The sequence below is a fragment of the Apium graveolens genome, chromosome 5, assembly GCF_009905375.1.
Source record: "Apium graveolens cultivar Ventura chromosome 5, ASM990537v1, whole genome shotgun sequence".
In the NCBI taxonomy this organism is placed as follows: domain Eukaryota; kingdom Viridiplantae; phylum Streptophyta; class Magnoliopsida; order Apiales; family Apiaceae; genus Apium; species Apium graveolens.
In genome coordinates, this window is record NC_133651.1 from 217,381,196 (window position 1) to 217,405,036 (window position 23,841).

The 23,841-nt window shown below is 36.2% G+C and overlaps 1 protein-coding gene across 3 annotated transcripts; it reads left to right on the forward strand.

The window, feature by feature from the left end:
• The first annotated feature begins 1,546 nt into the window (after positions 1-1,546).
• LOC141724831 (putative RNA-dependent RNA polymerase 5) lies at positions 1,547-12,260 on the forward strand. Of its 3 annotated transcripts, none has more exons than XM_074527116.1 (19): positions 1,552-1,823; positions 2,527-2,716; positions 2,799-2,943; positions 3,634-3,708; positions 4,382-4,553; positions 4,967-5,165; positions 5,239-5,326; positions 5,420-5,572; positions 8,118-8,171; positions 8,278-8,349; positions 8,539-8,645; positions 9,346-9,494; positions 9,760-9,985; positions 10,156-10,381; positions 10,478-10,620; positions 10,765-10,927; positions 11,034-11,169; positions 11,406-11,569; positions 11,920-12,260. In XM_074527116.1, the coding sequence occupies exons 1-19, from the start codon at positions 1,790-1,792 to the stop codon at positions 12,106-12,108; spliced, it is 2,685 nt and encodes an 894-aa protein (XP_074383217.1). In that variant the 5' UTR covers positions 1,552-1,789; the 3' UTR covers positions 12,109-12,260. The 3 variants fall into 3 exon arrangements, 2 of the variants coding, with proteins under 2 accessions (XP_074383217.1, XP_074383218.1); XM_074527117.1 differs by having other exon boundaries at positions 1,553-1,823; positions 5,420-5,560; XR_012576907.1 differs by lacking the exon at positions 11,920-12,260 and having other exon boundaries at positions 1,547-1,823; positions 11,038-11,169; positions 11,406-11,422.
• Positions 12,261-23,841: the final 11,581 nt, after the last annotated feature.

Here is a 23,841-nt window from a genome sequence, read left to right on the forward strand (position 1 = left end):
ATGGGTTTTTTCCTAGAAAGGTTTTAACGAGGCACAATTATTGAAATGGCCATTCAAGGAGGAGTGTTGTGAATGGATGTCCTAGATGATTCCAGACATTCTTGATCTTTAATATCCTTACCTCTTAATCTTTCATATTCTTGTAATCATAGACTTTTGATCTTTTACATGCCTTGTAATCTACCTATAAATATGTGGCTAATTTGAGTTTATAGATACTTGGATATATACAATTTCTCTTCTTCCTATATTCTAACGTATCTTTAAGAGCAAGTCCAAGAGTGCCCTATAATATTGTCCTAAACTAAAATTTGAGGCATGTTGATCAAAAAAAGTGATCCAACAATATCCTAGTGGTGTTTTAAAACACTAGGTGCTTGTTTGGTTCCACGAGAGAACTAATTTACGTAGGAAGTTATACTTCCTTTCTACTTCCACTTCTTGGGAAGTGTAATAAACTTGTTTGGTTGACATTTATAAGTATATGTAATTCCTAGGTACTCCCTTATCATATTTAATTTAATTTACTTATTTTATTTTTTCTTAATAATTATTTTGAGTTATTATTATTATTATTATTATTATTATTATTATTATTATTATTATTTCATTATAATATCTATCTTATTGTTTACCTTAATTTTTTAATTATATACAATAAAAAATAATTATAGAAAATTATATATATTTTCAATATATTTTTGTATTAATGTATTAAAAAACATAATTACTAGTATTTTAACACATGACTTGAAATTATTTTTGTTATCATCAATAAATTATAAATGTACATTTTAAATTTTAAAATAAAATTTAGTTGAATAATAATAAAAATTGAATTGTAATAATTATATTTTTAATTACAAACTCGTATGCTAACTAAAATTTTAAATATCAAATTGTATTACATGATTTTAAAAATTAATATTATGAAATATTATTTGCACATATATTATAATTTATTAATATAGTGAGTTAGGTTTTCTTAATTTTTAAATAACTTTAATAACAAATATCTTTCATTTAGACATAAATTTTGAATTTTAATTATTTAATATATGGATTGATTTTATATCCAGACATGGAAGTGTGACTAACCTAGGTAGGGGTGGGTGAACAACTTCCCACATTGTGTAGGCATTTGGAGTTCCTAGGTAATTCTAATACTCATATTTTGTATAACCAAACAACTATATCAATTATCACTTCTCAGGTATTTGAAGTACCCATTTAAATTTCTGTCAACCAAACGACCTCTAGGACATCCATTACATGCCTTATATTGGAGGGCATTATTGTGCATGCCCTGTATCATTTATTTTAATAAAAAAATATACTTCCCTCCCTTTTTACACTTCTCTCTCCTCTCATCATTTACTTTCCCTCTAATTAAAATTAAAATATATTATTTTTTTAATAATAAAATACAAGTATAAAGCAAGTTGTTAGAATTGATTTACAAAAACATTGTCCTAAATCACTATAACATTATATTTTATTATATTTATAAGTCAATTATTAGGGCATAGTTGAAATTGGTCTAAAATACGGTAAAGATCTCATTAGAGAAGTGTGTGGGTTTGAGCAGCGGGGTAAAGGTGGCGCAAATATAAACCCTACAATTGCCTTGGACCCTAATAGAAGAATTAGACATAAATTTGCAATATAAGTATTACTTTGGACGAGCGGGGAGCTGAAAACTCCCAATTTTGTTATCTTGTAGTAATTTTGGATTTAATCACACTTGTTATTGCTGTTGTTGAGCTGACTCTACACCCCCTCCCCCCCAATGTCTTCTAAAAAACGCCCTGCTATTTGCCTAGGTACGTTTGCCTATTCAGGCTTCCAATTTTCAAGTTTCTCAATCAATAAATGTGTTTTTTTTTGTAGTTTTATTGACTTATTTTTACTTTGGATTCTTGAACATGTGGGGGGCCTTGTTTCATGTTTAATGAACCCCAGAATCGGAATCTCCATGTCAGTCATGGTGCTGCTGATATACGGGAGAAACACAGATTCATCATACTTAATTGGGAACTATATACATTCTCATTATTCATATGCTCAATCATTCAGCTCTCATACTTCACTACCTCTTTTAGCTATTTTAATCTTGGGAACAATATGACAAAGGTCTTATTGGGGATGAGGCATCCATCACTCTTTTACACTCAAGATTTTCACATACTACTTTAATTATTACTCTTCATTACCAAATTATCTTGTAAATTTATAGATAAAGGAATAATCAAGGGCAAGCCTTACAATTACGTTAATTGGACCATGCTCCGCAAGCCATATACTTTCTAATTAAGTATCAAGTGTATCAACCATTTTTTACAAGCTTCTTGTATCATTAAATGCTACTGAATCTTCTTTTGTAGTCCTGAAATTTTTTATAGAATTATTTAACTTATTCTTTGACAACTTCTTGATTAAAAACCAATAGCTCTTTACTTTAGGTTTTTTTTTACTAATTCTGTTTGTTACTAAATCTTTACGTGCTTCATTTCTTTGCGTCAATAGATAATGCTTCATTCCCATTGAAGCCTCGGAAACGCAGAGTCACTTCTATTCAGGTGAATAAAGCAATTCCTAGAGCAAAAAATGGGAGGTTCAGCCCTTCTCTTCGTTCGCAGAAAACTTTAGAGTTATTGAATCTTCTTAGTCAACTTGAGTTTAGGAAAACTTTCTTACTACTCAGTTACATAGGGAGGTCAGTTTATAACTCATTATCATAGTTTCTCAGTAGTTCCATATTTTATTGTTTTTTTTTAATGTGCAAGATTATTCTACAGGAATAAGATTGTAGACATTATGTCTATCAATGATGCTGTTGACCTTGTAAGGTTGATTGATTTGCCTATGGAAACATTTGAAGAGTACATTTGGAGTAAATATGGTCGGCGCTATCTTGGAGAGGACTCACCAGACAGGATAAATGTTACTTTTTTGCCTCTATATTCATTAGAAGTTGATATGTTAATAATTTGTTTTTACTAAATAGTTAATTGTTCATTCTAACGAAAATCCATTTTGATTTGATAATTCTCCATTACACTCGGACTCCTTATATCTTAGATGTTTCAAATAAGTGTACATGTAAATTGATGGCTGTGTTGTTGCCGAATCTGGTTAATAGCCAAATTGTAATCAAGTCTTCAATTAGCTTTCCATAAGTCCAATCATCACATGAGCACTTCCCAAACTTACTAGGGTGGAGAACTTATCATGCTGAGACCACCATGCTAAAAAGAGTGACTGAGTAACAAGCGAGACTAAAGAAGTGATAGCTCAGTTCTTTGCATAACTCTGCAAATTCTAGATGGCTAATTGCAATGGGCTCAAATCCATTTGTACCTAAATAAGTATAAATAATAGGCCAATGCCTGGTTGTCAAGATATGATGCTTGTAAAAAGTTGTTACTCATTTATGATGGTTTCTCTTCATAAACTTGTGAATAGTATTTTGACATCCTTTGATACTCTTGCTACCAAATTACCTCAACAATGAGGGCTATTGTAGACTTCCTCATCCTAATTTACTAGTTTTACCATGTAAAAGGACCACAATGGAATCATTGTGTCATTGTGTTTTCTAATGCTACAATCGTGTTTCAACTCATCTGACAGCATCAGGATTGGGACTCCAGGAGAACACATTTATTTTACTGTTATGTTTACCAAGATGGAACATACAGTTTTAAGGTACACGTGTGTAAGATCTAATCAGTTTTTGTTAGACCTGCATTTAATTATACAATTGTTGTCATACCGGTACCATTCTGTTACATGTATGTGTAAGTTAAAATCAGTTTTTTCCGGACCTGTATATAATTAGACAATTGTTGTATTACCGGTACTAATCTGTTATAATTCTGGTTCCCTTCCCTGACACTGCCTTATTCCTGCTTTGTGCATGTTATTATAAATTATAAAGAATGTAAACTCAATTCGATTAGGCTGTCATAATTACTATCTGTCTATAGTGATGATCATCAAATGAGCTGTATTCTTTTAGTTGCATTCTTTCAATTGCGTTTGACAGGACCTTCCTCTTTGTGCACTACTTGCATTATTTTTAAATTGTTTCTATTAATGTACATGTATAATTCATATGTTTTTGTTTTAAATAACTACAGTTGTATCTTTATGTTTCCGTAAGGTATGTGGTAGCTGGCCTACGCTACAAGTATCCATGTTCGTTCATTTTCTAGCTTTTGTATTCTAGGCAAGGCTTGTGATTGGATATATGATCGCAATATAGATTACTTGATCTGCTGGTTGTATCTCATTGTGGGAGAACATGCTACATATATGATACGAAGTAATTTGTTTTTATTCAACCTTATCGTCAGGTTATTCTGTGTGTATCATGCAGGGTCCATACTTGGACACGACAAAAACTCACTTACAGAGAGCATTGGGAGATGAAAATATATTGATTGTCAGATTTCATGACTGTGATATTAACATCAGTGACTACAGTGCACTGTGTATGAAGATTTCTAAAAGAGGAATTCTTGTTGGACTGAGGCTTTATCGGCACTTTGGTGATTACCTTATCAAGCTTTGAATTGTTTCTCTAAGAATCTTCGACTTCTTTAGTTAATCATTCTGGCTTTTTATTGTTCTTTGATATAATTGTTATATTTTATATATCCCAGGACTAATAATTCTCTTGCGCTTTGTTGTTGAGAAGAAGTGTGCTTGAATAAAATGTTCCGCTTACTATACTTATTGACTTGTTTGTCTTAATGCGCTAAATGTGGAGATGGAGAGTTGGAATGAATAAGATGTGTTTACTTTTGGAACTTTGTCAGATTATCTGTTCAGTTTTATACTTGATGAGTTCAATTGATATGTCGTTCAACTCTAGGTTTCCTTGTGTATCATTAGAGGAACATCTTGTTATGTAATTAATAATTATCTTTTATATGCATCTCAGTATTATTTTATTGATCAGGTTTCAAAGATGGGGGTAAAGAGGAAAAGAAAAAAAATCCTTTTTTATCCTCAGTAAAGTTTTATTTTGTTCGAATGGAATCTATTGCTCCTTCTGATGAGAATGAAACCTATATTTTGGCAAAGAAGACTATTCGTGAAGCAAGGTGTCTTTTTATGCATATACATATGACTTCTAGTATGGCCAAGTATGCCTCGAGGTTGGTACTTTGACTAGTGAACATTTTTTATCATGCAAATCATACGGTCTTTGTGATAGGTTGGAAATTACAGGTTTTCACTGATTTTATCGAAGACTATAAAGCTTCAAGTTGATCTCGATTCTGTGCTTATTGAAGTGATCGAAGATATACCTTGCCGCGTATGGTCCTTTTCTTTCACATAACCGGAAATCAAATCTAATCAACTGAATTATTTCTCCTATTGTTGTATTGTTGTTGTGTCTGAATTGCAGGATCAAAATGGTTGTGATGTCTATGAAGATGGTGAACGTCTTATTCATACCGATGGAACTGGTTATATTGCAGAAGATTTGGCAATGAAATGTCCTAAGGATATTTTCAGTGCTAAATATGTGAAGGATCAACAATTCAAAGTCAGATTTCTGGTTATCTTTCTAGCATCTCTTTGTAGTTATTGGCATGAGACTCCATCATTAGTAAAGTTCTTTTCATGCTTGTGTATAGGGTATATATTATTATAAATTAGAGATTAGAAATCTAGTTGATAAATGTAATTCTCTAGCTCTGTACAATGAACCTTTGGTGCTTCTAAATTCGAACCCTAATTTATCAAATTTAGAATCTCCCAATTTCTAAATCATTATAAAAAATTTTAGGGGCAGATACTTTCAATGGGGTATTTGGCAGACATATTTTGGCATACATTTAGCAGACAGGAAAGCTTTATTTTTTTAAATTAATTAGATGTTGGAACCGTTCGTGCTTCTAAATTCGAACCCTAATTTATCAAATTTAGAATCTCCCAATTTCTAAATCATTAAAAAAATTACTAGGGGCAGATACTTTCAACGGGGTATTTGGCAGACATATTTTGGCATACATTTAGAAGACAGGAAAGCTTTATTTTTTAAAATTAATTAGATGTTGGGCATAAATGTCAACATGTAGAGACACTGGACATTATTTTCACAACATGGAGTAGGTTAAGCTGAACCTGAATCGTAATATGGTCAAACCTTGAAATGTGTTCAAATTTAAACAAACTTCATATGCAAGTTGTCATTTTTGTTCCAAAAGCCAACTTGAGCAAGCTCAATTTGAAGTTCGATTGTCATAAAAGGGTCTTGGATTTTTAGATGGTAGTATTACCTGATTTTAGAGAGGTTAGTACAGGATAGCTTTATTGTTCATGTACAAACTATCTTATCACAATATCCGTCTTTACGTTTCCCTTTAACCCATGTGTATTTCAAGATATTGAGATTGATTCTGTTTAAATATTATACATCAAGGAATCACTTAGCACCGTCCTTTAGTTAGTCTAATACATCACAAAACCTCATGGCTCTAGTATAAGGAGAACCCGGGCTTGAATACTTCTTGATCTGGTCCAAGCACTACAAGAGCTGTGAGGCTTTTGGGAAGTCTCGGTGTGGAAGTGTAGAAGTTTTTTTTTCTGGTGGATAAGCTTTCAAAATAGGAGAAGGGTAAATAGTATTCCAGCCACTTGATTACCTATCTGCATTGTCCGGTCCAACTGATTACTCAATTACCAAGTCTCTTCAATTTTATATTTAAACCTGTGTTGGTTACACGATACTCAGACATGGTTTTGGTGCACACTTGAAGACATGGTTATGGTGGACACTTGACACTTCATTCCACGCTAAATTATATACATGGTTGACTCTTATATATATGGTTGACTCTGACACTTGAAACATATCCATGTTGGACACTTTCGGATGAGTCCCGGTAATATAACTCGAGTAATGATAGCATTGGTGCTCATTGTGCAAGAGCCGAGCTGAAAGTTGTTGCCTTTTTTTCTGCCGGCCATCAAGCAGAGTTGACAGAGTTAGCGCAAGTCTTGTGTGAGATGGTTGTAGATTCCCTTGTACATATTGTTGTAGAATCCATTTGTGTAGTGCCCATGTCTTGTGTTCATTTCCGAGAGTACCCACCTTTTCTATTCTGTCCTCACCTTTTGGACTTCTCCTATCATTTTTTTATACAATCAGCTAGTATTTAACTCATCCTGTCATCCCACACATCTCTTTTTGTATTTACATGTTTTTATATAAATATTGTTAATGTTGTTAAATTAGAGTATATCGAATTAGGATAGAATCATACTAGAAAAATATTGTTAAAGTTGTTATCAGTTTCTAGCCTTGACACTTTTTGGCTTTGTGTGGCTCCTTGTCAGGGAGATTCACTGTGTGTCAAGGCCATGATAGGGCTTAGATTGTCTTCTTTTTTTTTCTTTTTGGTTACGTTTCCGGGGTGTGTGGTACTACTTAATGTTTCCTCTATGTGCTTTTATCATGAATAGAACCTGATTGGGACTATGCTATCATAAACTATGAGCAATTTTAAACATTTTAGTTCATAATTCATTTGAGGGAGACTATATATCCTGTAACTCATACTCTGAGTGGGATTGCTGGTGCCCTATTAGATGGACTAAATACAAAAGGTGATATCTATACCATGAGATAACTTAGAGGATCAGATTTGAGAATAAGTAAATCCTTTAAGTGTCAACTAGAGGAGATGGTCTGTCTCAAGCATCAATTGAAAGCAAACATGGAATGTTGTAGTATATCTGTTTGTGCAAGTTTAGAAACGAAAGTAGTTGTTTTTATGTTTCACAGTAATATCTATATGAGATGGTTACTTAAAGAGTGCAGGACATATTAAAAAGTCTAGGTTAAGCAACATGTTCACCGCAACTTGAGATCTTGGACCCAAGTTGGGCCTTTTTTTTGTGCCCACTAGTATGTTGTCAGATTCTTTAGAACATTATACTTGCTGCATTTCCTCTTACATCATTATATAATGAAAATACTTATCTGATATGATCTGACATTTGTACTTAATCAACAATACTTGTCTTTCTGTTTTTATGTAGTTCTGACTTTTTTCTTTATGATTGTTATCATCATTGCTAATATCCATTATGTCAAGTTATTGGAGAGGATTAAGAAAAGTGCTGAGAAAAAGTTACATGTTCGAGAACCGGTAAATCTTCAGTGATTCTACTTTTTCATGGCTAGCAATAATTATTCTGTTGATGTACTTGGATAGTATTGTTAACTGTTTGATGGTTTATTTGCAATGATTGTAGCCTTTGTTGATCCAGTGCCGCTTATTTAAAAATGGCCTTGCAGTTAAGGGAACTCTTCTTGTCAACAGAAAGGTGTGGTATGTTTTTTAAGTGTTAAAGAAGTAAATTTCTTCGAATTGTTCGTGACAAAGCTGAAAATTCCAATATGCATCTTGTTTTAGTATACCATTTTGGTTTATAAATTGCCTCTTTCTAGTGATTATTTGTATCAAAAGTTGTCATGTGAAGATTTGTTTATGTTTATCCAATTTTGTTTTAAAGCTTAAAAGTGGAACAATACAAATTAGACGATCAATGATTAAGGTTGACGCTGATTCCACACTTCCAAGTAAACACTCTTTTAACTCGTTGGAGGTAGTTGCAATAAGGTATCTTCCCTTGGTTATTCATGTGATTTTAATGTTTATTTGCTTTCAATATTAATGTCTATTATTCACCTACTGATTTGTGTAAACTGAAAGGCTAAAAAAGGCTCAAAATCGAACCAAATGATAATACCCTCTTCAAGAGTACGCTTGGTGGTGGATTTGCCAACCATTTTTGTGCTAATCGCAAAAAATAATTTGGGTCTCAATAATCAAATTATGCGAATCCAGAATGTCAGGGTAATGTACTTCAGAATTTAGATCAAGTGACGTACCTTTGTGATGATTGGTTTCTATACAAAAGCATGCGGTGTTCGTTAAATCTTCGGGTTTTTTTATTTTGCAATTTTTTTGAAGATTAAGTGTTAGTAGTACTGATACTGAACTTATATGTGGAAGAGCATACAACTATAATTTTCTTGTCTTTTCCTCATCCACTTTTGTAGCTCTAGGTCTGATTACAGAAATATGAACATGTGCTAGGAAAAAAATTGCACATGTGATGAAAATGTTATATTCTCGTCATGAGAAACACAATGGCGTGTGGAACATCTATATTGCTGATAATTATTTTTCACTTACTGGGTACTTGATCACGGTACATTAATTTTCGCACACAAATTGATGTATCCATTAAATATAGATGCCTGTAATATGCGTATAAATATTTCTGACTGGTATTTCTTTTTTTCTTTTTTTTCAGTCGTAAACCTAAAAGATGTACTCTGTCAAAGAATTTAATTGCACTCCTAAGCTTTGGTGGGGTTCCAACATATTTCTTTCTAAATATACTACAAAAAGCACTGGAAGAGGCTCAGACAATATTAGTAGATAAAAGTGCAGCGCTTAAATGTACTTCTTTTAATTCTATATTTCTGTTATATGATTGATGTGGTTGTTATATGCTTTCTTTTCAGTCCGTTCGAAAATTATTCTGGTCTATGTTATATCATCTCTGAGCGTAAATAATGTCTCTTAATCCAAAAGCAACTTAAATTTTGTTTAATTGTCCTTATGCTTCCCATAATTTCATTTCCTGGGTAATAATAACAAGTTCAACTGCCTGTCAAAAAAACAATTTCAATCGTTTCTCAGATTCTAATGGTTCTACCTGCAGTTCTGAAGAAGTGGAAAGACAGAGATAATGTAGATTTGATGAGAAGAATGCTTCTGTCGGGGGTGGCCCTTGATGAACCATATCTTCATAATTGTTTAACTTGTGTAGCAACTGAAGAAAAGAAGAGACTCCAGCGTGGAAAACTTCCAATTAGTGAGAGCTATTATTTAATGGGCACAGCTGATCCAACTGGATTGCTAGAGAATGATCAAGTTTGTGTCATTCTGTAAGTGTACTTTTCCACAGTATCGTGAAATTGATTTGTGTGTCCTCAATGCAATACTTCTTGGATTATCTTTTAACTTGATGAGATATTGTGAGAGCTGCTAGTTTCAACCCGGGAATAGATAGATAATGGCTCTCTAAACTTTTTTTCCTTTATGAATTATTTTGCAGGGGTGGTGGTCAAGTTACCGGCAATGTGCTGGTGTACCGTAATCCAGGTCTGGACTTTGGGGACATACATGTTTTAAAAGCTACATATCTGGAGGCCATTACAGATGTTGTCGGAAATGCCAAATATGCTATATTCTTCTCTGTCAAAGGCCAGAGATCAATGGCAAACGAAATTGGAGATGGTGATCTGGACGGAGATATGTACTGGGTCTCTCGAAACCCCAAGGTTACTACTACAATTTCTCTCAAATTATTCTATCAAGTATCATATAACTTTGTTATCATTTCTGGATTTCGTATTTAGCACATGGTGTTCTTTTAGTTGTTGGGTTATTTTCAAGCAAGTCCACCATGGAAACGTACCTGTCCAGTACCTCATGGATTACAAAGCAAGGTTAGTGAGTTTTCTTCCGAGCAGCTGGAGCAGGCACTAATGCAACAGTACTTAATTATAAGGAATCAAAGGTATGCAGTTGCACCTCTCTGATGAATTAAATTCAGATAACTACGGTCCCCTTTTCCTTAGTGAGATAATTGTTTTTAATGTAAGGGTAGATACCTAGAATTTTTAAATCAGGAGTGACACAGTCTGTTTCTACCCTCTTCCAGTAGCAATATAGCTGCAGCGGCTGATAGCTGGCTGGCTTTTATGGATCGACTTCTGATATTGGGAGATAATAATCCTTGTGAGACCGAGAATATGAAGGAAACAATGCTTCACTTGATTGACATTTACTACAGCGCTCTAGATGCAGCAAAGAGTGGAAAAAAGGTTCATAATGCTTTGTTATATAGTAATGTTTAATGCAGTGCACTCAAATTGTAGATATGCATTCAACTTTGATTTTTTTTTGTATCTGCTTTCTCCTTTAAACTAGGTAGAGTTCCTAAAAGAATTAAAGGCCGAGTTATTTCCCCATCATATGGAGAGGACCAACATGTATGCATCTACCTCTGTTTTAGGACTAATATATGATGCGGTACAGTCAACACAAACTCAGACGTCTATGGGAGGTTTGTTTTAGATTTTTTGTAATATAGATGTATTTGGCCAAATATACGACACTGATATCACAATTTATGTCAGTGGACTGTAAGGCATAAATTCATAAAAAGTTTTGATGTGTTGGAAAGTTCTTGATCAGTAACTCCTGCATCTTAGTAGTCATGGCATAACACAATGATATCCACAGGGAAGGCTATCAGACTTGACTATACTTTTTTTTTAATCATATTTTACTTACGCCTAGATATATGGGAACGGCGTAACTTCAAGGAAGCTAAAGTCCCTCATGAATGCTTGATGTTATGGAAAGAGAGATACAATGACTACAGAAAAGAAGTGTGTAACGCCATGAAGTCTGATGAATTCAATAGTGCGTCTATCGATATGATTGTACAGAAATATAAGCAGGTAATACTATATGTATTACTAATGTTTCAAGAGTCTTGCTAGTGAACCACTTAAACAACCAAATTTAGCTTGTTAATATCCTAGTAGTGGTGGATCCATGATTCCACTAAAGAGAGGGGGGGGGGGGGCTTTATTTATATAGAAAAATAATTCCTTATGCCGTGTAGTATTTATAAATCATATATAACAATTCATAAAACTACTGTTAAACACTATCACAAAAATATGACTGAATTTTACTTGATAGCATATTAATTAGTTGGGAACCAAGTTTTAGCAAGGGTGGGCTGAAATTTAGAAGGGGCTGAATTATGACATATACTAAACTGAGCTTTAACTTACATATGCAGATTTTGTACGGTGCCAAAGAATTAGAACAGAGTAAGCGCGAGATGAATGATATTTATGACGATGCTCTTGCTATTCATCATATTGTGTACGGCTATGCAAATAGTTTACAAGATGCTGGAAAATGTGTGTTTGCTTGGAAAGTTGCAGGGGACGCCTTGTGCAAGCTTCATGCAAGGAAAGAAACATAAGAATTGTTGGATTTCTCTCCTTTGTTCTACCCAGATGCTGGATGAACCGCATTTTATTATTATCTGCTTCCTGCCTTGTAAACTATACTTTATTATATATGCAATGTACGTCATTTGTGATATATATATATATAATATATATAACAATGCTATGTTGGGATAATGGTCCTTAAAAAATTTCCCAGAATGGTACTCTATGACCTAACTTCGGTTCAGGTTTTTATAGATTAGGAAAATGGCACTTCGGTTCACGTTTTCAACAATTATTTCTTTATTTTTTTAAGGCTTGACAATGGTTTTATAACCCAAATTTACGTAAATAACACTTAATATTAGGTTTTAACTATAAAACACAACCTAAAATATATTTTCAGTATTTTTTAATTAATATTTTATATTTCCATAAATTTTCTTGTGTTTCAAAAATATTGAAATTTTAAATAAATATTTTAAGTTTTTTAGGTTAAAAAAAACGTTTTAAGTTTGGAAACACAACATTATCTAATTTTTTGGGTTAAAAAAATAAAAAGAAAAGAAAAAATATCATAATGTTTTTTGAGCTAAAAAACCCGATTTCAAATTGCGTTTCAGCTTTAAAAACAAGGTTTCATATTACGTTTTTCATTAAAACATTTCATGAAGTTGCGTTCTTGATTTTCTTTTTATTTTCAAAACATAAAAACAAAAACTGAGGTAACGTTTTCAAATTCTGAAAACAAGTTCTAATGTTGCGTTTTGATTTTTTTAAAAAATAAAAAGAGATAAAAGTTTTAGCCCCATAAAATATGAATTGAAGTTGTGTTTTTACCTCTACAAAACACGATATGAAGTTGCGTTTAGCGTTTTAGAAATTAAAGAAAAAAGATAAACGGAACACGAACTTACGTTTTTAGCCTATCCATAAAAAGCAACTCGAATTTATGTTTGAAATGACATTTGAGACCATTTTTTTCGAAAGTGACATTGAAAACTTATACTCCCCCAAATAAAGACATTTGGGAGCAACACTATGTAAATAGTTTGTCTTGGATAAAGTAATGATAAAATAAAAATAAAAATAAAAATACAAAAGTAAAACTATAACAAAAACTAAAAACCGGTATTAACCACTTTTTTACATATTTTTAAATTTCATATACATATGTAGATCCAGTTTTAAATTATTAAGCGTCTCCTTCATTTATCTTTCACTCTCACTTCCTGAACCCCCAACTGTTTTTCATCTTCTACTATAATTTTTCAGCGGTCAAAATATTTATCTTCTCCCTCTCTCTACACTTATTTCCATCACAAAATTTTCCATTATTGCTTTCTTTTACTTATCTCTCTTTTTCCGGATTTACATTTTTTTTCACCAATTTGCCTCCTCCACTTTCCTTTTTTTTAACATCGACTGAAATCAGCCACAAAGTCTGCTAAAACTTGAGACTTGATAATTGTTCTTACTTCATAGGTGATATCATATTTACTTAGTCGAATGGACCACTATGTCATTCTTCCTGTCAACTGTAGTTTACTCAACACCATTCTCAAGGCAAAATTCGCATGATATGTATCTTGTGTGTTTCGAAATAATTTCTCAATTTGGTAGACGTCATAGTCAAATCAAGAATTTGTTTTTCAAGAGACTGTGTACCTTGTTTCAACTTTAATGAGGGTTTTCTTTACATAATGAACAAGCAACTGTACACCTTCTTTTTCCTCTACAATTACTAGGAAAAACCTTTTTCTTGAAATGGACAACAAATTGACTGGTCCAAATAGATCCATGTGTAGCAATTGCAAAGGTTCTTCAATTGTTGAATCAAACTTCTTTCTGAAAGATGCTTTAATCTGCTTTCCCTTTTGGCAGGCATCACACAATCCATCCTTAGAAAACTCCACTTGAGAAATTCCTCTTACCAGTTCTTTCTTGACAAGTTCATTCATGGTCTTGATGTTTAGATGGGACAACTTCTTGTGCCATAGCCAACTTTCATCTTGACTTGCTTTACTGAGAAGACAAGTGACAGATTCTATATTAGATGAGTTGAAGTCAGCTAGATACATATTTCCTATTCTCACTCTAGTGAGAACCACTTTATTGCTTCTTTTGTTTGTCACAACACAAGCTTCTGAATTGAAGGTTACTAAATTGCCCTTATCACAAAGCTGGCTGATACTCAACAAATTGTGCTTGAGACCATCCACTAGGGCAACCTCTTCAATGATGACATTGTGTTTTGAAATCAAGCCATATCCCACAGTATAACCCTTGCTGTCATCTCCAAAAGTAATACTTGGGCCAGCTCTCTCCTTGAACTCTGTGAGCAGGGTAGAACCTCCAGTCATGTGCCTTGAATAACCACTATCCAGGTACCAAAGATTCTTTCTGTTTCCCCGCACACATCAAAACCAAATCAAGTTGATTTTGGTACCCAAGTTTCCTTGGGTCCTGCCTTGTTAGCTTTCTTCTTTGGTTTCTTAGGTTTGATCTCATTTGACTAGGGAATTTCTGATTCATCCTTAGTCATTTGAGTTGGACCTTTGAAACCAGTCATTAAAACATAATTATCATGCACATTTTGATTAGCAGGAAAAGGCATGCTGTTTACAAACATGTTATTCCACTAAGGCATGCTAAATGGCATTTCTGGCATACTAAATGCAGCATAATAAGGATTAGGTGCAAATGGCATATTAGCAAATTATGCATTCATATTCTGAGCAGACATAACATTCATAGGCATAGAAGGCATGTCATTCATGTTGGGAAAAGAAGAGGGTACAACTATAGGAGTAGTCATGGCAAATTTGCAATTAACAGACAAATGATTAACACTACCACACATAACACAGATTTTTCTTGGAGCAGACTTATCAGGTGTGTAGTTGTTATGTTTGTTAATCCCTACTTTCCTATTTCTATTGTTTTTCTTTTTAGTTTCTGTTTTAACCTCAATCTTTTCTAATTAGTCATTCAATTGTTTGAAGGACAGATGACCAACATTCACTTTCTTCTCCTTCTTCACTTGACTTGATTCTCCCGAAACAAAGTTTTTGGAAACTGATCCATATTTTTCATTCAATTTGGAAAGTTTGGCTTTGCTCACAGGTTTGCTCATAGCCGACGAATGTGGCTCTTTGTCACTCGACGGATAATCCTTTTGATTATCCGACGGATGATTCTCATCATCCGTCGAGTCCACATCTGTTAGCAATCCTTCAACCAAATTGGATTTCAGCTTCTCCTTACTCTTTTTCCTGGCTGCATCACAAAAGGACTCAATATCTTGAACTTTAGTGATTTGAGCATAGACATCTCTGGATGATTTCCATGCTTTAATCACTTCCTGTTCTCGTTCAAGTTGCTTCTTTAAAATCTCTTCTTTCTTCAAGGACTCAGTTAATTCATCCTTAGCAATCTTACACTCAATTCTCAATTTTTCAAATTCAATAAACTGAGACTCTAGCACATTATTCCTCTCACTTAAAAACAAATTGTTTTTTACTTTTAGCATTTTCCTTAGTGAGGGACTTAAGTGTAACACACAAGTGATATAATTATGTAGAGATGTCATTGTTAGGGCGAAAACACGCACTAATATTCACGCAAGTATACGCGTTCGCAAGTAATATAGAATACTTTCTAGTTCATTCCCTCAGAGACTCAGACTAAATTATTGTCTAATTAAACTCACTCACCAATGTATGATTACTTCTCAATGTTAAGATAATAACACTTAAAATTGTTGATTAAATATTAACTATAATTAACTACTCAATTAACCACTTAACTAACACTTCAATTTATCAATAATAAAACACTCATGAGATCACAACTTCATTATTACTTCCTTCTATAGCCATTGTTATTACCTTTAGCATGTGACAGTGATGATATTAATCGAATAACACGAAACTGATAAAAGCCAACTTTCATTGTACTAATACCATTCTACCAAGCATCCACAATTAAGATAGAAGTTGAATAGTCATCAATTATGTTGAGTTCCTATATGTCTACAGAAATTGACAACACAACGATTTAAGCACAAGTTATCCCTTTTGATTACATAGGGCAAATAAAACTGTTAGAGTTACCCACTAATCATGCTCAACGTACATGAACCTATGCTAGCATGGCAAGTTCTAAATCTCAAGATCCACCGTCGCTTCACAAGAGATTAACACCCTATCTTATATGTTCGCGACGCACATAAGACGAATACGCACAACCAATACTAGATATCATGCAATCATCACACACTAAAGTATTAAACAATTAACTAAAGAATTCCATAATAAATCCGTGCAACCCCATGATCACGATTAGCCCATAATAGAACTTATCGCCATCATGGGTTCATATGAAATCATGACAAACAAACACAAGAAAATAATAACTAAACTAATTATATTAAAACAGAGTACGTCACAAGAGTAAATAAGTCAAAGCAAGAAAACTAGCATCCAACGTTACAACGAAACAAGAATCACAAGAATATATGCTTCCTCTTCGTTGCAGTGTGCTAAATCGGTCTTCTTCCTTATCTCCTTCGCTTCTTGCATAAAACACAATCTAAAACATAATCCCTTTAATACTCTCTGTGAAAACGTCTGAAATCTACCTATATAATAGTCCCATAAAACTCAGATTACATAGAAGTTGGAAGCCAAACAGAAGTAGAAGTCTAAAATAATTTATCTTTTCCCCCGACCCTGCGCGGCCGCTCAGCATAGCTGCGCGGGCGCGCAGGTTGCTGCGCGGCCGCTCAGCATTGCTGCGCGGGCGCGCAGGCCTCTACTGGAAAAAATCCAGGTTTGCTCCGTTTCTTCGCCGTAATCTGCCCATTCCTTTCCTCTCGCAATGGTGAACACATGCCAAGGCTTATTCTTGATGATTCCTCCCCCGAAATGCAACTAATACCCTGAAATGCATAAACACTAGAAAAACGCATCAAATACACAAAATACTTGATTTCAGGACACCAATTTAAGCCATTTTAAGACGTTCTAAGTGGTATAAAATGCCACTTTTCACACCCCCAAACTTAAATCGATGCTTGTCCTCAAGCGTCACAGACTCAAAAACAAATAAAAATATGCATGAATGCAATCTATATGAAAATGCAACGATCCCCCTTACTACAATTAACCAACCAAATTGTCACATCTCAACGAATGCAGTTAGACAACTAAAGATCAATAAACTCATGCAACCGGATATACAGCCAGAAACGTGGTGTGTGCAAATGCTTAACAGATATGCTTCGGAACTAGACCAATTACTATGACTAGACTATCCTCAAGGCAACCCTACGATTATACAAAGAATAAAAATTCTAGGCACAAAGTGATATACAACACTACAAGAACTCTGGAGCTTACTACGGAATCGTGCTTTTTATTTACAACTCAAATGCTTATTTGACCGTGCAATGAGTGAGGTCCACAAAAGACTTATACAATGGTATCCATGTAACGAGCGTTAGGTTAGCGGATCCCAGACTCTAAAAGCCTTAGGTCACTAGGCACAAAGTCCCCTAAGAACGTAATAACTCGAATACCAAAGAGCCCACTCTTGATCAATTATGCAAAAAATATTTTTTTTATAACTTCTGAGCAAGTGCGTTTCGCTCCATCTTGCTCAACCCTAGACTACTCGCAACATATGCGAGCCGGCTACTAGCCATTTGACGCCTAGCCACAACTAGCAACAACTTCCATACTTTTTTCTCCAAATTTTTTTTCTTTTTTTTTCATGTCTTTATCACTAAGAACCTATAATCGAATTCTAAGCATAATAAGTAGATTGACCTTGAAAACAACCAAATCATAACAACAATCTAGCCCTTACGCACTCTTTAAGACTTAGTGGACTTACAATTGTTTCTAGCATGCATATCAACCTACACAACTTAATATCACTTTAATGCTATCACTACACTTGCATCAATATCACAATTCAGTCGATAACTTATTGCAAAAGGGATCATGGTAAATGCATGAGCTATATGACATTCATAAAAAAAAACTAAATGGCATAAATTATGCAACTATATGAACTAAACTATCATGAATATGCAACTAAATGACACACACACAATATTCCTTAACTACCACCCCCAAACTAAAAATCTTCACTGTCCTCAGTGAAAGTAGTAGAAAGGAACACAGGGTATACCTACTCGGAGTCATCATCATCATCACCCTCAGCGTGTGAAGTATCAGGCGGTGGGTATGCAGAGTCCTCACCAAAAACTGGCCACTGGATATCAGCTCCAAGGCCTCGAAAAGCAGTCCCTAACGCAAGGGTGAGCTCCTGAGCAAACCTGCTCTGCGTCTCATACATGGCATCCATCCGCCGTGAAAGCCTCCTATACTGGGCATCACCCATCCCAACACCCTCCTGAGCTCTCGACGAACCAGCCTCACCACGCCCTGGCCTAGCCATAGTAGCACCTCGTGCTGGACGCCCTCCTGGAAGACGATAACCCAACCCATGCTCCTCAGGCTCACCACCGGTCCACTCCTGCATCCCATTCAGAGTGCCAGAATCTATCGGAGCTGCTGGCAACTGCAACTGCTCATGAGCCGACCAGTTCACTCCCACTGCTCGGCATAGCTTTGTAACCGTGGATGCATAAGGGATGTTCATATGCTTTGCTCCCCTCAAAAACTTCAGAATTCCTTGGTAGATAAACTCACCAAGGTCCACATAGTATTCCTCATTCAGAATTCCCCACAACAGCTGTGCTCTCTCAACTGTGACCTCGTGTGCATGTGAAGAAGGTAAAATATTAGCACATATAAATGCATTCCATGCACGGGCATACCTGTTCATGGCGATCACCGGAAAGTGACGATACTCATTATTGGCTGGACTGCGGTTCCAAACTGTGCCCGGTCGACAGAGAGTCGCACAAATCAAATCCAAGTCAAAATCCTCAGCAGTCTTTTCATTCCAGTTCTCCTCCTCGGGCTTCCTCTCTCGCTGTCCAATCACACGGCGAATCGCCGCAGGATGATAATCAACCGTCAGCCCACGAACTACAGAAAACCCATTCTTTTCAGCCTTCGCGTTCGCGTAGAACTCGCGAACAACGCTCATCGGTACTGCTTCGGGTGACTCACAAAAAGCTATCCACCCCTTCTCTGCAATCATGGGCAACAACTCACCATCCCTCCCTGATGGTAAAAACCCCCTCTCCTTCAGAATCGGCTTCCCCAACAGCCTAGTGTACTCCTCCTCCGCAGCTCTGTCAGTTAACCGAGGCCTTGCAGCAGTACCCCTCGATGAATCAGCAGTAGGAACTGTGCTGCTGCTGTCAATAGTGCGTGCTCTCTTGGGTGCCATTGATTCGTGAATAAAAGTGTGTAAGAACTGATTTTTGATGTTTGTGAGAGGGTTTAAGTGTAGGAAGTTTTGTGGGAGATATGTAGGATAGGTGTATGTATATATAGGGTGTGGATTAGATTAGGGTTTGGGAATTAAGGGCTAAAATGATGGGGTAGTGGGAACAATTCGTGGGTTTCTGGGCTAAAACTGTTTTTGTATTTTTGTTTATTTTTTTTTTTTCTGAACTGTAAAAAATTTTCTGGAACTCGACCCCTGCGCGGCCGCTCAGCATTTCTGCACGGGCGCGCAGCAAGCTGCGCGGCCGCTCAGCATAGCTGCGCGGGCGCGCAGAGGGTCTCTGGAAATTTTTTTTTCCAGCCCCTGTTTTCTGATTTTTTTGTGTTTTTGGATAGGTTATTAACTTCTAAGGGTTCCTGTAACAACAATTCATGGGTTGCCTCCCACGCAGCGCTTCTTTTTCGTCATTAGCTTGACGTTCCGTACCTTTCTCAAGTAGTCAACAAAATGGCACTAACCACCTCTCGGTTTGCCATATCCCCATAGTAGTGCTTCAACCGCTGACCGTTAACCTTGAATGCTTGGTCCGAATCATTCTCAAAAATTTCCACCGCTCCATGTGGAAACACAGTTTTGACAATAAAAGGTCCAGACCACCTTGATTTCAACTTCCCAGGAAAAAGTCGGAGCCGAGAGTTGAATAAAAGAACTTGTTGCCCTGGCACAAATAACTTAGGATATAGCTTCCTATCGTGCCACCTCTTCACCTTTTCCTTATACATTTTGTTATTCTCGTACGCTTGAAGTCGAAATTCATCAAGTTCATTAAGCTGAAGCATTCTTTTCTTACCAGCTGCATCTAAATCCAGGTTCAATTTCTTCAATGCCCAGTAGGCCTTATGCTCAAGCTCCGCTGGTAGATGACATCCCTTACCGTACACCACGATGACATCCCAAGTGGAGTTTTGTATGCTGTTCTATAAGCCCAAACAGCTTCATCGAGCTTTAAAGACCAATCCTTCCTTGACGGACAAACAACCTTCTCTAGAATGCGCTTTATCTCTCTGTTAGACACTTCCGCTTGACCATTTGTAACGCTGCATCATAGAAGTGAACTTACGGTTACAAAAATACGATCCTTCATCACTTATGATTACCCGAGGTGTTCCAAACCTTGTGAAAATTTTCTTATGAAGAAAATTTAGCACTACCTTTGCATCATTTGTCGGTAAAGCTTTAACTTCGACCCATTTTGAGACATAATCGACTGCCAGCAAGACGTACTGATTATTGCAAGATGCGATAAAAGGCCCCATGAAATCGATTCCCCACACATCAAAGACCTCGACTTCAAGCATCACATTTAATGGCATCTCATCCTTCCTTGACAAATTTCCCACTCTTTGGCAACGATCACACCTTAAAATAAACTGATGAGCATCCTTGAACAAAGTAGGCCAGAAAAAACCTGCTTGCAGAATACGAGCTGCCGTCTTCTCACCTCCATAGTGTCCACCATAAACCGTGGAATGGCAGTCTCGTAATATCCCCTCCGTCTCACAGAACGAGATACATCTCCTGATGATCTGGTCAGCTCTCTGTCTAAACAAATATGGTTCATCCCACATATACCACTTCACCTCATGCAGAAACTTCTTCTTTTGAGCGGATGTCAAATTAAGAGGCATTATATTGCTGACAAGATAGTTTACAATATCTGCAAACCATGGTTCTTCCTCCTGAATTGCAAACAACTGCTCATCCGGAAAAGATTCATTGATTAACGTCCTATCTTGTGAAGTAGAATCGGGATTCTCCAACCTAGAGAGATGGTCAGCTACTTGATTCTCAGTACCTTTTCTATCTTTGATCTCTAACTCAAATTCCTGAAGTAAAAGCACCCAACGAATGAGTCTCGGCTTCGAATTCTTCTTAGAAACCAGATAGCGAATAGCTGCATGATCAGTGAATACTGTTACTTTCGTACCAAGCAGATAAGATCGAAATTTCTCAAAGCCAAAGACTATAGCCAAAAGCTCCTTCTCAGTAGTGGTGTAGTTCAATTGGGCACCATTTAAAGTCTTACTCGCATAGTAGACCACATGGAAGAGATTTTTCTTGCGCTGTCCCAAAACTGCACCTACCGCATAATCACTCGCATCACACATCATCTCAAACGGTTCTGTCTAATCTGGTGCTGTAATAACTGGTGCAGTGATCAAACTCTTCTTGAGAGTCTCGAATGCTGCCAAACATTCATCATCAAATTTGAACGGCACATCTTTCTCAAGCAAATTGCACACCGGCTTAGATATCTTTGAAAAGTCCTTGATGAATCGCCGATAAAAACCCGCATGACCAAGAAAACTACGGATTCCTTTCACAGAATTAGGTGGGGGAAGATTTTCAATGACTCCCACCTTGGCCTTGTCCACCTCCAGACCCTTGCTAGAGACCTTATGCCCAAGGATAATGCCTTCATGCACCATAAAATGACATTTCTCCCAATTAAGCACCAAATTAGTTTCCACGCATCTTTTGAGTACGGCGCGCAGATTATTCAAACATTCATCATATGAGTGTCCAAAGACGGAGAAGTCATCCATGAACACTTCGACGTTATTTCCAATCATGTCAGAGAATATAGCCATCATACATCTCTGAAAAGTGGCCGGGGCGCCACATAACCCAAACAAAACTCTGCGAAAAGCAAATGTGCCAAATGGACAAGTGAAGGTAGTCTTTTCCTGATCCTCTGGTGCAATACAAATCTGATTATACCCGGAATAACCATCCAGAAGACAAAAATACTCATGACCCGCTAATCTGTCAAGCATTTGATCAATAAATGAAAGGGGGAAGTGATCCTTCCTTGTGGCTTTGTTCAATTTTCTATAATCCATGCATACTCTCCATCCTGTAACTGTTCGAGTAGGGATGAGCTCATTCTTTTCATTTGCGACCACATTGATACCTCCCTTCTTAGGTACACATTGTACGGGGCTCACCCACGAGCTGTCAGAAATAGGATAAATGATGCCTGCATCTAGCCATTTCAGAATTTCTTTCTTCACCACCTCCTTCATGATGGGATTCAGTCTTCGCTGTTGTTCCACAGTTGGCTTACTACCTTCCTCTAGCAGAATTTTATGCATACAATATGAAGGACTTATCCCCTTGATGTCTGCTATGGTCCATCCTATAGCCGATTTGAATTCTCTCAAAATCCTTAAGAGCTTGTCTTCCTCACTACCTGAAAAGTCAGATGAAATAATAACAGGTAACGTAGATGAATCACCTAAAAAAGCATACCTCAAGTGTTCAGGTAATGGTTTGAGCTCCAAGGTAGGTGCTTCCTCTATTGATGGTTTGAGCTTCCCTTCAGCATTCTTAAGGTCAGAAGTACCAAGAGATTCAAATGGTATGTCCAGCTTTCACTTCCATGGAGAAGCGTTCAGATATTGTAATTGCTCATTGCTATCTTCATCATCGCTGTCAAAATCCCCCAATAAGGCCTTTTCCAATGCATCAGACATTAGCATGTGATCGAGTTCTGAAGTAACCGCAGTATCAATCACATCCACTTTTAAGCACTCCTCATCTTCTGTAGGGAATTTCATTGCCTTGAATACATTGAAGGTCACATCCTGATCTTGGACCCGCATAGTAAGTTCACCTTTTTGCACATCTATCAAGGTACGACCAGTAGCCAAGAAAGGCCTTCCCAAGATTATGGGAATCTTCTTATCTTCCTCAAAATCCAGAATAACAAAATCTGCTGGAAAGAAGAGCTTATCCACCTTGACGAGCACATCCTCAACTATGCCCCTTGGGTAAGTAATGGAACGGTCCGCCAATTGTAGCGACATGTATGTGGGTTTTGGATCAGGCAGATCCAGCTTTTTAAAAATCGACAATGGCATCAGATTAATGCTTGCTCCCAAATCACAAAGGCACTTGTCAAAAGTTAGATTGCCAATGGTGCAAGGAATGGTGAAGCTTCCTGGATCTTTCAGTTTTGGTGGTAACTTTTGCTGCAGAACAGCGCTGCATTCTTCCGTGAGAGCAACGGTTTCAAGGTCATCCAGTTTCACCTTTCTTGAAAGAATAGTCTTCATAAACTTCGCATAACTAGGCATTTGTTCCAGAGCCTCAGCGAAAGGTATATTGATGTGAAGTTTCTTGAACACCTCCAGAAACTTCCCGAACTGTCTATCCAGCTTTTGTTGCTGCAATCTCTTAGGAAAAGGTGGTGGAGGATAGAGTTGTTTCTCCCCTGTATTAGCCTCAGGCAGAGTGTGTTCAACAGTAGTCTTCCTTGGTTCCGCCGCTTTCTCCTTTTGCTTAGATTCTTCTTCTCTAATTTCAGCTTCTACTTCTTTTGTCTTTTCAGC